We start from the raw sequence: 16885 nt of genomic DNA on the forward strand, positions 1-16885 counted from the left end.
GACAGAGAGAATGCACGCACACGGCACTGAATACCCGGCCAAAGACTTGAACTATGAGGTCTGTCAGTATACTACCCTGTGTAACAACTTTTGAGTTGTGTGATTTTATGTCTGTATATGCCGCTTGTGTCAGATCACGAACAAAACCCGTCATTGTGGAGGCAAGGGGTACCTTTTCACTGCCGCCTGCCGCGACAAACTCTACACGCCAAACCTTTTCATTTTGACAATCTCACATTTATTTTTCTTCCCACTCAGCCTTCCCTACGATCCCCCATTTCTCATGATCGTTAGTAAGTTGACCCTTTTTTTTTTATCAAACGCACGGGTGGAAAGAGAAGGAAAATATCGCCAGCAAACTGCTATTCTTTTTGTGCGCACACCAACACCCCACCACCACACTCGTTAGAGAAACGAGCCAGCACATACAAAAGGGAAGGAAAGAACAATCCTGTGAAGGTATAACTAGGACGACAATTTGGACGGGTATCAGCTGTGTCTTCGTGACAAGGAGGCTTGTTTTTTTTTAAACCACCGACACAAATGACTTTGTTACAACAACCACAAAAAAGTGCGTGAAGGGTGGTAGTAGGGAGAAAAGGTAGAGAATAGGAGAACAGGTAGAGAATAGGAGAACAGATAGAGAATAGGAGAACAGATAGAGAATAGGAGAACAGGTAGAGAAAGGGAGAACAGGTAGAGAAAGGGAGAACATGTAGAGAAAGGGAGAACAGGTAGAGAATAGGAGAACAGGTAGAGAATAGGAGAACAGATAGAGAATAGGAGAACAGGTAGAGAAAGGGAGAACAGGTAGAGAAAGGGAGAACAGGTAGAGAATAGGAGAACAGGTAGAGAATAGGAGAACAGGCAGAGAATAGGAGAACAGGTAGAGAATAGGAGAACAGGTAGAGAACAGGTAGAGAATAGGAGAACAGGTAGAGAAAGGGAGAACAGGTAGAGAAAGGGAGAGACCGAAACGGGCGACAGAATGAAGGGAAATGAAACAGGGACATTGGGGGAACAAAAATTCACGCATGACAAAAGATGGGGCCCATTAAAAGTGACGGTGGTAGGTTTGAGGCCGGGGTGTCTAATAAAGCTGGCTCGCTCGCTACCCCATTCACCCTGCCGTTCGCTTGTCGACTTGCATTGTTGCTTGCTTGTCATTCGGCGAGTCAGGAAATGTATGATCAAATTAGTTCACTCATGGGTACGGAGTTGGGAGCCTGTTTTTGTCTTCTCTCCTACCCCTTCCCAATTTCTCTTCCTCCTACCCCCCCCCTTCCCCCTCCCTCCCTCGCTCCTTGGGGTGAAAGCACTCCTCTGTCTCTTGTCAAAGATGGGGACAATTGGTACATGACCATCTACACGCCCTGATAAATCAAAAAAAGTTCGTCGGTTGGAATAAATTACACAAGCTGTGGGGGTGAATTTTCGCATTAAAAGTATACAAGCAATTTCACCTGGATCGGCCAGCCGTGAAACAGTAAATAACGAATGCTAAACAGTAAAGCAACTATGAATAATGAACAAAACAGAATGTAATATCGTTCCGAGAAATAAAACACCCAGGCATTGACTCGATTGAGAAGTTCTAAACTAAGCACTTGTAGAAAGTATCTTTAAACCGGAAGCAATCTTTAACTGCAAGAAATAAAGCTATTGACTTTCTCGTTGAAACCTTTCCCCTACCCAGATACAAATTAAGGTAAGGAAAACCTCGTTGATCGGGATGAATGCCTCGAAATGAAACCATCAACATTTTAAGGGCAGAATAAAATGACAATCCAGTATCAGAAAAAAATGCTTTTAATATATATCTACTATGAGTACTTGTACCAACTTCAGTGCTGACTTCTTCAATGAATATCAATTATGAGTACTAATTCCTCGCAAATGTAACTGCGTTTGAATAGCACCATGGCTTGTGAGTGGTATTTGAACACTGTAACTCTTGTTCTGAAAGTCGAAGACACCGCTAACCCTGTATATATACAGAATCCCTTGCCATCGGTCTTCATTACACGCAAAGACTTACACTACAATAAAAATAATGGTCTCCTTACGTCAGAGTAACATTGTTACACACCTGAAACCAGCGGTTTGGGGGTGGAGGTTTGTTAGCGAGGAGAGGGAGACAATGGGGTGGGAGGTCGGGGAAGTGGGAGGGGGGAAGAGATAGGCTGTAGGGGGGAGACAATGACACGAACACCTGAGCTGATGCATCGCCCGTCACGACAGCTAATAAGTCGACTACAACCTTCATTAATGGCAGGTGCGTGTCGCTCTCCTCTGATCGTGACCTCTTCAGCAGACAACACGGCCCTCGATGTCTAAAGCCATGAGAACACACGTAACATCCCAGATGTTTATCAAACCTCTACAAACCCCATTTAACTAATACCCCCACCTCCACTCCCATCTCAGCCCTGCCCCTAATCAGTCTTCTCTCTCTCTCCCTCCCCCCACCTCCACTCCCATCTCAGCCCTGCCCCTAATCTTCTCTCTCTCCCCCTCCCCCCAACCTCTCCTTCCTGTTTCGAGGACCTAGCTAATCTCTCACTGCGAAACGGTGACAAAGTTGAAATTAAAATACATGGCCTACTTAGAGGGGAAATTGGTCGGGCTATCAAATTCTAACCTGGAGAATGGGAAATGAGACATGACTTGGGTCTCCTGGCTTTGTGTGAACAAGGCTGAGGACGGGCAGCCCGACTCCCATTGTCATAAAACTTTCAGCGAGGTGTACTTTGCATGTGAATAGATGGTATAGGCTGTAATAAAGTCGCATTTATTACACACACAGTTGGATAATTAGAAGAAAAATAAAACCTGGATCTTCCCACACATCTTAATATTTAAAAAAAAAAAAAAAAAAAAAACATAGACAAAAGCTGGTGTCGCAACTGTCACCACTGCCGCAAATCTCTGAATCATAAGCTTTCTTCTGCTTTTTCCGACAACCTGCTAAATCTGAGTCTGACAGAAAACAAATGCCTACCTGCTTCAATTCCCATGTTTTCATCCACATATCCCGGTCGTCAACTCATGCATCGGTTTCATGATCGTTCAACAAAACTGTAACTTTCTTTTGACATAAAGACGGGTTATGACAGTGCTAAAACGTCATCAAAGGACACGAGACATTCAACTTCTGCTCATCTGCATGATGATATCCATCTGGGGATTGATAGAGAAAGAGAGAGAGAGAGAGAGGGGGGGTGCAGAGGGGGAGAGGGTCTGGGAAAGGATGACAGAGGGGTAAGGGACCAAACACAGCGAGGGGGTCGCCCCATAGCCAGACAATCACTCCCTTGAAAAGTGTGTAAAGTTTCCCTTGTTTCGCTCACGAGTCGCTCCAGAAAATATGTCACTTTTGTGTATGCTGAGGCGGCTAGAGCAAACTGTGCCGATACCATAAAGCCCTAAGCTTTCCCACTTCGTTAGATAAAAGCACAGTAGAGACAGAGCGAACGAGCAAAGGAGGGAGAGAGGGGGGACAGGGATGGGGGGGGGGGGGGGCTCAGGGGTACGGGGTGGTGGAGACAGAAACCTGACGAACAGCCAATGAGCAAGGATTTTGGGGCCTCGATAAATTTGGAAAGTAATCAGTCATGTGTTTATCTAACCACTGATCTACATATGACGGGGGCCCAGCACTCATTTGCATACCAGCAAGTCGTGGTTCGGTGTGCCTGCTCTCGCTGATAAGAGGGCTTCTATAGTCATACCTCGCGTCCCTTAATGTCTTTAGCAGAAATTAAGGGTACAAAGGTTGGCCCTGTTTTCGCTTCAGGGTCATTAGTGAATTCTTCCATTGCAACTCAGCTAACGTTTCTTCTTCTTCTTCTTCACCGACTTCGTGTCCTTCTGTTCTCTCTGAATTCGCGCTCGGTATGCCACACTGCAAATTGCAGTTTACACTAAAACAGAAGCTTCATTCTAAACGGTAGACCTCAGCGAGAGTGCAGGCAAATTTAAAACCAAAGCAGCACACATGTGCGCAGCCCAAGGTGTATACAGGCAAATCAATGAAAATGCAATTAATGCCACAAATCCTGGCCATGCATTACTCGCCTTATAATTATGATCACACCACACAGTGTACGTGCGAGTTTCAGTTTTAGCACAAGGCGCACTCACTACACAAACAACTATAGACCTGAGAACATATTCGCCCGCACGTACGCTGTCTACATATACAGCACAACACATTCTTGATTACCTCCCATAATTGAGCTTAGACCTTCTTGCAACAGCTGACAAACTTTTGCCTGAAACAACCGCGGCCGCCACATTGCACACAGGCCTCCGTCGTAGATCAATGCTCCAATTCACTTGCAAGCAGATCAAGTTATTAAAGCAATCTGTTTACTTTCCCACTGCTGTCAATCCCGAACGGGACATGGAAATTAGTCATTAGTTCTGCATCGATTCAGATGTGCTGTTAATTTACAGGGATAAGAAAAGTACTAAGAAGAGCGCAGGCAGGGAGGGAGGGAGGGAGGGAGGGGGGGTGCAGGTAAACTTAACGCGGTTTCTAATAAGTCCGCAAAGCATATGCTTATGCGTGTCGCGAAAGTCAATGAAAGCACGGCAAACTGATTAATATTTGATTCAATGCCTACTGCGAAGTTGTGTCGAGATAGTTACATATCACGACTATAACTCGCACGAAGCTTTCATAACTGAAACATTTCGAATTCACCATCAGCTGATACATCGAAACGCAAGACACGCGCTTTGCAAACAAGGCAACACGCAGGCTTGAAATCAAGTTATACCACCCGTTCATTTCATTGCATTGCATAGCCTAAGCATACCCTCGACTTGGTCACCGTCCATTGAAACCTATTTACTTTGTGAAGCAGTGCGGCGGGCCGAGATTAAAAGCAAAGGCAGCTGGTATGTAATTGTAAGTAAGAGATCAATGTGGACGCGGGCCAATCAGACTGATTAAATCACAGACACGGGGAAACAAGAGAAAAGAAAAGCCAGCCATTTTCTTCTTCCCCCTAGTCGCCAGCCTAGCCAGCCCACCCCTTGAGAGCGCGACAATCGCTCAATCAAGCGGCTAGCAGACATGAAAGAGAAGCGACAGAGAATAAGGTGGAGAAGCCAAGAAGAAAAGGAAGACGGAAGGCGGACATAACACATTCAACCTGTGTCCAGAGAGAGAGAGAGAGAGAGAGAGAGAGGAGAGAGAGGGGAGAGAGAGAGGAGAGAGAAAGGAGAGAGAGAGAGAGAAAGAGAGAGAGAGAAAGAGAGAGAGAGAAAGAGAGAGAGAGAAAAAGAGAGAGAGAAAGAGAGAGAAAAAGAGAGAGAGAAAGAGAGCCCCCCCGCTTGTTCACTGTGGGCAATAAATCGTTATCAGCGGGCTCAATATGGCGACATTGCGCCCCTCAAGTGGAAGACCCATGGCCTAAAGACACTACACGCAGCACCAGTTATGGCGGATAGCATAGCCCAACCTCTCCCCTCTCTTTCTCTGTCTCTCGATCTCTCCCCCCTCTCTCTCTCTCTCTCTCTCTCTCGCCATTTTTACACTTTTTACACACTCACACACAGACACAGTGCGCGACATGCGGCCGGCCTCTCGCCATTGATCCGCGCCCCTCAGCAGACGACATTTTAGTCAACTGCAGCAAAATGGAAGAAACGGCCAGATTGGGCCACAGCCATCGGCACCAGCGCAGCACACTCTACCTCCCATCCCCCTCCCTCAATTTTTTCTGCCACCCACACACACTGCCATCACAGTCAACGACGACAACGGTCGGTGCGGCGGGCACTTGCACGAGCAAAGGGGCAGGCAGAGCTGAAAGAGAGTGCACAAGTATTTCCGATAACTTGTGTCCCCCCACCTACCCCCACCCCTTTCTGTCATCCTCGGGCTCCCCTCCCTTTTTTCTCCCTCCCTGCAGCACGCTTCCCCCTCGCGACAGGAAGCGCTACAGGTTTAGCGCGGGAAGGGCGGGGGGACCTGTTGCTCCGACACACACCCGACCCCACGGGGGGAAAGGACAGGGGAACACAGCCCCCTGCCCCCATAGGGGGGAGAGTTGAGACACAGTCACACAGGAGGTAAGAACACAGCGTCACTGGCGAAAAAGCCATCGCAACATCTGTGAGACAACGACATTCTTCACAACATCACAAAAATCTCAAATTTGGCAAAAAACAGAGGCACACACACACAGACACGCGCCAGAGAAGCGAGACACAAAGCGACGAAAACAATCAAGTTTCTTTTTCTTCCCCGCGGGGAGACAGAGACCTTGCGGCAGCGACGACGGCGGCGGCAGCAGCCGCGACGACCACCGGCCACCCTCTTCTACTGCAGTCACAACAATGGCGAGTGGCCAGATTTTCGCTGACCCGCCAAGCCGCGCTACCGACACTGTCACTGACACCCGCCAGCGACCTATTCCACCAACACAACGCTAGACGACTACACTCCTCTACTAGCTACCACTACACACACCAACGGCGCTACACCGACCGGTCAGCCCTCTCGACCCTTGGCTGACCTAAAGTCAGTCGCGTGTCACTACACACACACTCCAACAAGGTAAGTGGTCAAAAAAGCAGGCAGACAGGAACGAAACAATCGCGCGGAGAAGGAAAAGCTACGAGGAAAAGAGAAGAGCGCAGAGAGAGTGAAGAGAAGAGAAAGAGAGAGAGGCAAAAAACACGGCTTACCAGTAGCGGCGAGCGCAGAGCACAGAGACAGCGCGTCCTCATTAGGTGCCGCCGACTGCAGCATAGCTCATTACCACATTCATACGACTTTCTTATTTTAATTTTTCCTTACACTGGCCTTCCTCTGAATGAGACACACCTCAAAGACCAATAGCGAGCTGTCGCTCACACCGGCAAATGGCCTATTGTGCGGCGTAAGCTTTAGGTCACTCGCAACACACAGCTTGGGCAAAATTCAATTACGTCTCTCTTCCCCCTCTCTCTCTCTCCTCTCTTCGCTATACCCCCCCAACTCTCTCTCTCTCTCTACCCAAACTGTCTGGCTGTTGTTTCTTAAAAGTCTTGTCAAAATATGCCCATTTATTGACGGGGTCAGGCGCAGGAAAGTAATACAATTTGACACCCCCAATTCATAATGGGCAGGATTGTCTCTGGCGTGCTAGCTAAGGGGGACGCAGTCAAAGGCTGACTCACTAAAAGGGGGGACAGCCACAGTCGAGAGAGAGGGAAGAGAGAGGGAAGAGAAAGAAAGAGAGCGAAGGAGACGCTCCGCGCGCTGGGGAGGTGATCAGCTCATAAATGGGCTGCTATCTACTAAGCAGTCGCGGATTAGAATATGAATAGATAAAAAATGAGAAGTGAAACCATTCAGGGCTGCATATCAGCAGCTAAGAAGTTAAACAAAGGTGGCGGCTGTTGCTAGGGACAACGCACATTCCAGGGAAGAAAAGAGGGGGTGACCTTTATGAGAAGGGGAGGAGGTACGGGGACTGGGAGGGGAGGGGGTGGGGAAATGATCTCCTCTCTCCCACCCTCATTATGAGACCTCTCCTTCTTGCTCCACAATTGATTTAGGAAATTCTACACACACGCTCGACTCTCCGGCCACTGTTGTAAATACCTCTCCCCTTTACTTTTTTTTTTCGCTCTCCCTTTTGCCGCCTTGCATACTTTTCTTATCCGCACTCGTTGAGTTAAATTATTACTTCTTTGATTCCGTCTCTTGACAATATTCTGCCCCGAATTCACCCCCACCCCCCATATCCCCCCCCCCCATGTTGTTTCAACCACAGAATAATGCCGATTTTTTCCTTTTTAATTAAACCCTTCATTATTTCCTCCGTGGCCGGGACTGATATTCAACAGGTATTTTTTATTTTTGCAACACACCGACGTTTTATTGCATTTTAATTAAATCGTTGATTCCTCCAATCCACCGTCCCAGGTCTCCGAGTCCGTTTAATTCGTTCTGTTCCTCCCCTTTGCACAACATTTTTGTTCTCATTTCACTTCTTTGAACAACACTTTGAGAACAAAAATCCAATACTCACAAAATTGTCCGTGGTGAATTTTAATTCAGAAAGAATCAGTTCATTCAAATGCAACAATAACTCTTCCGCTTCTCTTCTTGTGAGCTGCACTCACCGCTCCAAAGCAAAGGTGACAGTGAAAGAGGGCCGTGCACGTGCACCCACTCATTACATCATCGCTGGTCTGAGCGGCACCACAACCTGAAACCATCTCTTCTTCCGCCCGCCCCCCCGCCTCTCCCCCCCCCTCCGGATTGCCTCGGCTTTTGAGTTTAAATTATTTCTTCTTTGTCCGCCTGTCTGCAAGTGCAGTCTTAAAATGTCAACATCTTTGTCTCCGACCACCCGCTCTGTCCCCATTGACCTTCAATGTCTGTGTCCCGCTTTTTGTGTCTATGTCACGGATCTCTTCTTTGTTCCTCTAGTTTTAATGTGCCCTGTCTCTGTCGCTCTTCATTCCTGGTAACTTATATGATTATTTTTGAATAGTCACTGTAGATATTTGTTTGTCCAGGCGTTGCTGGTTCCGTGTGTGTGTGTGTGTGTGTGTGTGTGTGTGTGTGCGTCTGTGTGTGTGTGTGTGTGTGTGTGTATGTGTGTGTATGTATGTATGTGTGTGTGTGTGTGTGTGTGTGTGTGTGTGTGTGTGCGTGTGTCGTTTTGTGAAGTCATCTTAATCACTATCTCTCTTCGTGTAACACTTTTATTGTCCTCTAATTTGGATAGCGCTCTTCCAATTCTCCCCCACCCTCCCGAGATTTCCCCACTTTCTAATCTTCCCGTTTTATGTCGCTCTCATTCTTCCTCCTGGGTCCAGCTATGTTAAACAAATCCCTAATTCTTGACCTAACTTAGCTTTGTTGCACCCCTCACCCTCCAAACCACTTTCCAAACCCCCTCCCCACCCCCACCCCCGACACACAACTCTCTCTCTCTCTTCTCTGAATATTGTTGCATTAGCAATTACAGTCTCTTTCCCTGTACTCTCTCTCTCTGTCTCTGTCTCTGTCTCCATTCTTCATCTTTCCTCTCATCCACTTTAAAAAAAAAAAAAAAAAAAAAAAAAAACCACCCTAAAAAAACCTCCCATCCGTAAAACCCCATGGGTATTTCCTTTCCTTCTACTGTTTTACGGTCTGTCTCGGGAGCGCCATCTCACAAGGGGGGGGGGGGGGGGGTGACAATGCCGATGTTGTTTGCCCGCTCTTTGCTTTTTTTCCCCCTTCTCTTTTTATGTGGAGGTGATATTCCCTGATTTGAAGGCCCGTGTGGACCAAGCATGGAAGGGGGGGGGGGGGGGGGGGGGAGGGGAGGGGGCGAATATTGTTCCGCTAAGCCCCTGCATAAACACTGCTCGCTTGTTTCAACATGGCGGCCATACCTCGCTACACGCTGATCATAATAATGCTAGCCCCCCCTCCTACCCTCCTCTTCCTTTTGTCCCTCCTGTTTCACTATATAATATATATTTTTTTTTACCGGCTGAATTGAAGTTTATGCTCGACGAGAGTGCTGTTATAAAGGTGACGTCTTGGTTTTGTGTATGTTCCTAAAGACTAACAATGACTTTCATCCTTGCTAGTTGTTGTGATGGGTTTGTTTTCTGACTTAATTAAAGTCGAACATAACTTAACTTTTGAAAACACAGAAGCTAGCACAACATGCAACCAGAAGAAACGGTGCTGTTTCCACCATATGATTACTTTTTTTTCTTCTTCTGTTTACATTTTTTTTAAATTATTTTTATTACGCCTCTTATTTAGAAATAGAACAGACCAACATTTAAACTACAGACTGTGTCCCTTATAGTCCTGAAATCAACACTAAAACTTTGACACAGAAAGTAAAATTGTAATATCACTGAGAGTTCTACATGGCTGCAAAATCCCAACCAGGCAAAAGTACGCAATAATGAGCAGTCCCTTCGATTTTAATTAACAGCACGTGGCAGGGATTTTAATGACCGTGCGAGTCCGTATGGCAGGAGATCATGTAGACAGGATCAGCTTGATCGGGTCGGTACACAACGAACCACACACCGAATAGTTCATATGCCGGGCCACGCGTAATCAATGTTTCAATCAAGACTGCGCTTCAAAAGTGAACGTCATTTTGTACACTTAATCCCCCAATCAATATCACCCGCGTGCTTTATGCAAACTGACCGTCGGCAGATGTTTGGCAGCTGATGGGCTTGTGCGCTTTTTCTGTGTACACCAGACATAATTTTCTACCACCGTGGTGAATAAAATAATGAGCCCAGGATCAAAGTGTATAGTGAGTGCATGCACAGTATGTATGTGTACATGCAGCAGCGCAATATCCATTTCGTGAATGATGAGCCTGAGAAGAAAAACAACGACACCCCCCTCCAAGCTGAAAATGATTCTGGCAACATTGATTTGAGTAAGCCACAACATGTCAAAGTAATTAACTTTTTTTCCTTGGGTCAAAAGTCCAACTTCCTCCAAACTATAATGTTTAAAGAACGTGAATATATGAAAATAACAACCGGAAAGAAACACCACAGAAGTGACAAAATAGACAGACAAACACACTGCTACTACAAACTAACGTACCAAGATAGGCATACAGGAGGGAGGGGGGAGGAAGGGAGGGGGAGGGAGGGAGAGGGAGGGAGGGAGAGAGAGAGAGAGAGAGAGAGAGAGAGAGAGAGAGAGAGAGAGAGAGAGAGAGAGAGAGAGAGAAAGAGAGAGAAAGAGAGAGAGAGCAGTAACAAATGCCTGACAAACACTTCCCCAACAGATTAGCAGAACCAGAAGTGCCAGGATAAACAGAAGCCGAGAGCGAAAGACACAAACAAACAGAAAATGGAGACGGAAATACAATAAACGAGCGCAAGAAAGAACAGAAGGGAAATTTATTCAACTCGCAGGCAAGGGAGGTAAGAACGGTGACAAAGCTGACAAAACCGTAGATGTCGTCCAAACAAACAAACCCTGCTGTTATCTCCCAGATCTCCATAAATCCTCATTCCGAACATGTTTTCCTCAAGTTATAACCTTTTCTCTCACTCCGATTCCTTCCCTACCAGGTAACCCCACCCCCACACTGCACCCCCTCTTTCAACCCAAAAGGTTTTAGAGAGATAGGGGAGAGAGGGAGAGAGGGAGAGAGGGAGGGAGAGAGAGAGAGAGAGAGAGAGAGAGAGAGAGAGAGAGAGAGAGAGAGAGAGAGAGAGAGCGAGAGAGAGAGAGAGAGAGAGAGAGAGCGAGAGAGAGAGAGAGAGAGAGAGAGAGAGAGAGAGAGAGAGAGAGAGAGAGAGAGAGAGGTTCATACACACGCGTGACATCCACAAACACTCTCCATCGTCGTCATCTTCGTCATCTTCCCCACCTCTACCAACAACACCACCAACAATGACAAGCCAACAACACTCACCAGTAGCAGCCTCCTCAAAGACGACGGTCTCGCCGTCACGCACGAGGACGGCCACGAAGACGTCACGCGGGTCGAGCGTCAGCTGCTTGGCTTGCTGCTGCTGCACGTGCTTCAAGCTCATCGCGTGCCGCACCATCGCCTGCTTCGTCCGCGCGTTGCTCGCGCACACCACGCAGCGGTAGTAGTAGCGAGGAGAGGATGAGGAGGGGTTGGTGGTGGTCACAGCACCGCTGGTGGAGGCGGACTGCTGGAGGCGGGCGAGAGCGAGCTGCAGCAGGCGGAAGACGTGCGCGTTGCTGTCGTGAGCCAGCTGCGTGGCGTGCAGCTGCAGCTTGTGAACGCTGCTGGCGTAGAAGTTGCAGGCGTTGCAGCGCACGGTGGTGGGGTTGGAGGCCGTCAGGTAGGCCAGGCGCCACTCGTTGGCCGGCCCGCCCTCGCGGATGTGGTTGGTCAGCTGCAGCTTCTGCAGGTGCTTGTCCGTCTTGCAGTGCAGCTGGAAGTTGGCCTTGAGGTTGGTCTTGTACTGACACATGTGGCACGTGTAGGTGCCGTTGTGCACGGAGATGTTCTCCGACTCGCGCTGCTTGGTGCGGTCCACGTTGAGGTGCTGGTGCAGCGACTCGAGGGAGTCCGTGGAGTGCAGCTCGCAGATGGTGCACTGGAATAGCAGGGTGGCGTCAGAGGCCTCTGCGATGCTGGGCGTCATCTCTTCTCCCCCCAGCGCGCCGTTCTCCCGGCCCATGCCCACGGCAGACATGTCGTACAGGGAAGGGGCGCCGGGTACCATGAGGGACTGGTCGAAGGGGTACATTGCTGACGGCAGGGCTCCCGGGGACAAAGAGAAGAGCGGGTCCTGCTGGCCGATCATCATCAGCTGCTGCAGGTGCATGTCGCGCTGCATGTGCTTCATGTTCTGCTGCAGCACCATCATGTTGTGTGTGTGCTTCTCGCTCGTCATGTGGATGCGCAGGTTGCGTGCCACCAGTGTCTCATAGTTGCACACGTCGCAGCGCCACGACTGCTTGGGCTTCAGTTTCTTCATGGGGTCCTCGCCCCCAGCGCTAATACCGCCAGAGGAGACTGCAACAGCAGCGGCGGCGGCTGCGTGTGCGGCGGCAGCGGCGGGAGAGAAAGTCTTGGTCTGAGGCTGCGCGTGGTTGGGACTGGGGGTCATGTCCGACCCACCGTTGGCCAGCTCCTGCATGTTGTTCATGTGCTTGTCGGACTGCATGTGGATGCTGAGGTTGCCCTTGGTGGTGGTGGAGTAGTTGCACACGTCGCAGCGGTAGGGCTTGTAGCCGCACGAGTAGGTCTCGCCGCGGGCCAGGCGGGGGTGGGACTGGTTGGTGAGGCAGTAGATGCACTGCGCGTCGTTGTCCGGGTGCTTCTCCTTCATGTGGATCTCCAGCGTCTCTTGGTACTTGTAGTGCCAGTTGCACTTGGGACACTTGAGCGTCTTGCACGAGTTGCGCGAGTGCATCATGGTCATGTGGCCCCCCAGGGACTGGGAAGACCCCAACACCATGTCGCACTTTGGACACTCGGTACCCTGCACGCGACCCAGCGGGTGCTCGTCGCACGTGCCGCCGGCCAGCAGGGGGAGGGGCCCCCCGGGGTACAGGGACACGGGGGCGGAGGCCGGGGGGAGGTAGTCCTGGAAGGACGGGTCCTGAGAGGAAGAGAAGTTGATGGAGGTGAGGGGCTCTGGCTTGACCACGCTGCCACCGTCTTCAGAGCTGGCTGTGGAGGGCGGAGAGCGAGACTTGGTGCTGCTCACCGACTTCAGCCAGTCGAACTTCATGGGGATGGGGCCCAGCTCGTCACGATCGACACCCGCACTACCGTTCTCCTGCTCCTCCCTCCCGCACCCCTCGCCTACCCGGGGTGGCCAGGGGTCAGCGGAGGTCGGCCTGGAATCGTTCTCCTCCGTCTCCTGACTCCCTGAGTTAGGTGGGGACATGGTCACATCTTTGGACACCCTGGGGGCAGTGTACATGTATTTCACCTTGGTGGCCGCGCTCGCCACTTTAGACACAGGAGAAGTACCTGCTACCGAAGAAGGGAGAAAATAAGGGAAGGTAGCTGAGGCTGAAGCACTGACTCCCAAAATCGCTGAGGAAGATGCAGAGGAAGAAGAAGGAAGAGGCTGCAGGAAGGACAGCAGCGGAGTCTTCTCTTTGCCCACACTCTGCAGGATGGCTGAGGCTTTTGGCCTGGACAGGAGAGCCGTCTCCTCCTCGTTCAGATCCAGCTCGTGCTCTTCACGTGCGTGGCCGGTGAAGGAGGCCGGCAGCCCGAACGACAGCTTGCACATGAAACACATGAGGATGGGCTTGGCTGGAAGGTGGTGGGGGTTGTTGTTCTGCAGTTCGCTCACCACATCCCTGCCTCGCTTGTCAGAGTTCTCCGAGCCCCTGACGTTGTAGACCTTGAAGCTGTGCATGACGGGGGCGCCTTCAGGCGGGGCCCGGCAGCTGTCGGGGTGCACGTTGTTGATGGCTCTGCACCACGAAGAGAAGGGTCTGGGCACGAAGACAGCGCTGGCGATCTGAGGTATGGGCTGAGCTACTGAGGACCCAGCCCCTCCTCCTCGTCCTCCCTCTCTGTCTACGATGGCGCCTTCCACTTTGGGGACGTCAAGCAGCTCCAGGTCCACGTCATCCGTGTCCCCGCCCTCTATGACGTAAGCAGAGCCGTCGGGGTTGTAAACGATCTTCCCCACGAAGCTCTCTGCGTCCTGAAGGGAAACAGACTGCAGCGCAGAACCGCCGCTAACTGCTGAGGAATACTTTGCACTGTGGTTAAAACTAGTCGAGTCTTTGCTGCTCGTGAGGTGCATGTCTTTGCTACTAACATCTCCGCCGCCTATATCAGAGTTGCTGGTCGCTCTGCTTGCTTCAGCAGAACGAGCAGGTAAGGTGGAGGAAGGGGGGGTGACAGCGGGAAGGGAGGAGGTAGAGAGCGCCAAAGCGCAGGAATGAGACACGTAGGCCTGCATGGTGGGGAAATCCTCCCCGCACGTCTCGCAACCTACAGGATCATCATCGTCGTCGTCTTCTTCCTCCTTCATTTCAACGTCTTTCACGTCATCGTCGTCGTGGCGACGCTGGTGGGGGTCTGCGCCAAGCTCCATGGGAGAGTGGTGGGGCAGGGGTAGAGCGGGGAACAGCGGTTTGGAGTGAGCCTCTGCTGACGTTCTGGGTCGGTGGTCCTCTTTCTCACCGATGGGCTGGAACCCTCTTCCCAACACGCTGCAGGGAGACAGAAGAAACAAATGCATAAAAATGGCAAGAACAGTGAAAACAAGTCGCGTAAGGCGAAAATACAATATTTAGTCAAGTAGCTGTCGAACTCACAGAATGAAACTGAACGCAATGCAACGCAGCAAGACCGTATACTCGTGGTCCACCGCTCACGGCATAGGCAGTGAAATTGACAAGAAGAGCGGGGTAGTGGTTACGCTATGCTGCATAGCACGCTTTTCTGTACCTCTCTTCGTTTTAACTTTCTGAGCGTGTTTTTAATCCAAACATATCATATCTATATATTTTTGGAATCAGGAACCGACAAGGAATAAGATGAAAGTGTTTTTAAATTGATTTCGAAAAAAAAAAATTGATAATAATTTTTATATATTTAATTTTCAGAGCTTGTTTTTAATCCGAATATAACATATTTATATGTTTTTGGAATCAGCAAATGATGGAGAATAAGATAAACGTAAATTTGGATCGTTTTATAATTTTTTATTTTTTTTTTACAATTTTCAGATTTTTAATGACCAAAGTCATTAATTAATTTTTAAGCCACCAAGCTGAAATGCAATACCGAACCCCGGGCTTCGTCGAAGAGTACTTGACCAAAATTTCAACCAATTTGGTTGAAAAATGAGGGCGTGACAGTGCCGCCTCAACTTTCACGAAAAGCCGGATATGACGTCATCAAAGACATTTATCAAAAAAATGAAAAAAACGTTCCGAGATTTCATACCCAGGAACTCTCATGTCAAATTTCATAAAGATCGGTCCTGTAGTTTAGTCTGAATCGCTCTACACACACACACACACACACACACGCACGCACACACACACATACGCACATACACCACGACCCTCGTTTCGATTCCCCCTCGATGTTAAAATATTTAGTCAAAACTTGACTAAATATAACAAAAAGTGTCTTGATGTTTTTTTATTCAGATTGTGTTGTTGCAGCTGTTGTGTTTATGTACATTTTCAATTTGTGTGGCAATTTTTATTAAGATTTTGTTGTTGCAGCTGTTGTGTTTATGTACATTTTCAATTTGTGTGGCAATTTGCACTGATGTAACATCTTTAATCCCTTGGCTTGATCCCCTCCTCCAGATTCTCCCATCCCCTCTCCATCCCCAATTTCTTTGTATTGGCCATGAACTCGGTGGGTTTTTAATTCTAAGTTTTGGGTATTGATATCATATTAATTACGATGTGACAATCTGAATGGAAAATGTCATATGTGTAAGAGGGAACACACAACTGTTACGCACGCCCTTATCACTGTTTCTTCGGAAAACTGATCAGGTTTTGTCGTGAACCGCCACACTCGAATGCCGGAAAAGCAGGTCGCGTATGTATATCGTCAAAATGCAGGCAGGTGAAGAAGACCCAACCCCGTTAAAGAGCACCCACCCTTCAGAGTGCAGTTCGCCCTTGTGTACGACGGTGACAGTTGATCTTTTCTGACCCCCCCCCCTCCCCTTAATACACTGCATCTAACAAAAACCCAAACAGGTCGAAGAGACTAAACCCTGCCCGTGAGCACCCACCCTTTAGACTGCTCCTCGAATTCGCCGTTGTGAACAACCCCAACTCATCCCTCCGCTTACTGCACTATCTATAACAAAACCACGAACAGGTCCAAGAGACCAAAACCCTGCCCAAGAGCACCCACCCTTCAGACTGCTCCTCCAATTCGCCATTGTGACCGACGGTTACTGCTGGTCGTTCCTGACTCCCGTCACTGCCTCCCTCCACTCCCATCTTGTTGCTGCTACCGTTGTTTCTGCTGTTGTTGCTGCCACTGCTGCAACGTGAAGGGAACTCCTCGTCACCATCCCCTGCTACCTTCTGCTGCTGGGCGTGGAGGAGGTGGTGGTGGTGGTGGTTGAGGGAGGGGGAGAGATGGGGCAGCATGCGTGAAGCGGGGCTGGAGGCTAGGGAAGACAGGTCCATGGTCGGATGACCGCTCGTCTGGCCATGTCAAAACTCTCAGGCCTGAAACACGCACAAAGAGAAACGATTCTTTAGTAACAGAATACAGCCTCTTTAATTGCCCAAGGTTGGGAATTTGTCTTGGCATTGCGGTTCAGAAACATTCACTCCCGCCATGCATCCTAACAATCGCATCTATAAAAACTGATCAACGACATCAAGTTATTCCAATAATTGCAAATCTCGTGGTCACTAAAGGTTGTCGGAATCATTTGTTAGTGA

At 49.2% G+C, this 16885-nt stretch overlaps 1 protein-coding gene across 1 annotated transcript in view; it reads right to left on the reverse strand.

Annotated features, from left to right (window-relative positions):
• The window catches only part of LOC138961051 (zinc finger homeobox protein 4-like), a 72696-nt gene extending 56035 nt beyond the window's left edge, over positions 1-16661 (reverse strand). The window contains exons 1-2 of the mRNA XM_070332648.1: positions 16344-16661; positions 11415-14665 (exon numbers count right to left, since the gene is read on the reverse strand). Coding sequence (XP_070188749.1) covers positions 11415-14665; positions 16344-16624 — 3532 coding nt within the window. The 5' untranslated portion in view covers positions 16625-16661. The remainder of the gene's footprint in view (positions 1-11414; positions 14666-16343) is intronic.
• Between the last annotated feature and the right edge of the window lie 224 nt (positions 16662-16885).

The sequence above is a fragment of the Littorina saxatilis genome, linkage group LG1 (genome assembly GCF_037325665.1).
Source record: "Littorina saxatilis isolate snail1 linkage group LG1, US_GU_Lsax_2.0, whole genome shotgun sequence".
NCBI lineage: Eukaryota > Metazoa > Mollusca > Gastropoda > Littorinimorpha > Littorinidae > Littorina > Littorina saxatilis.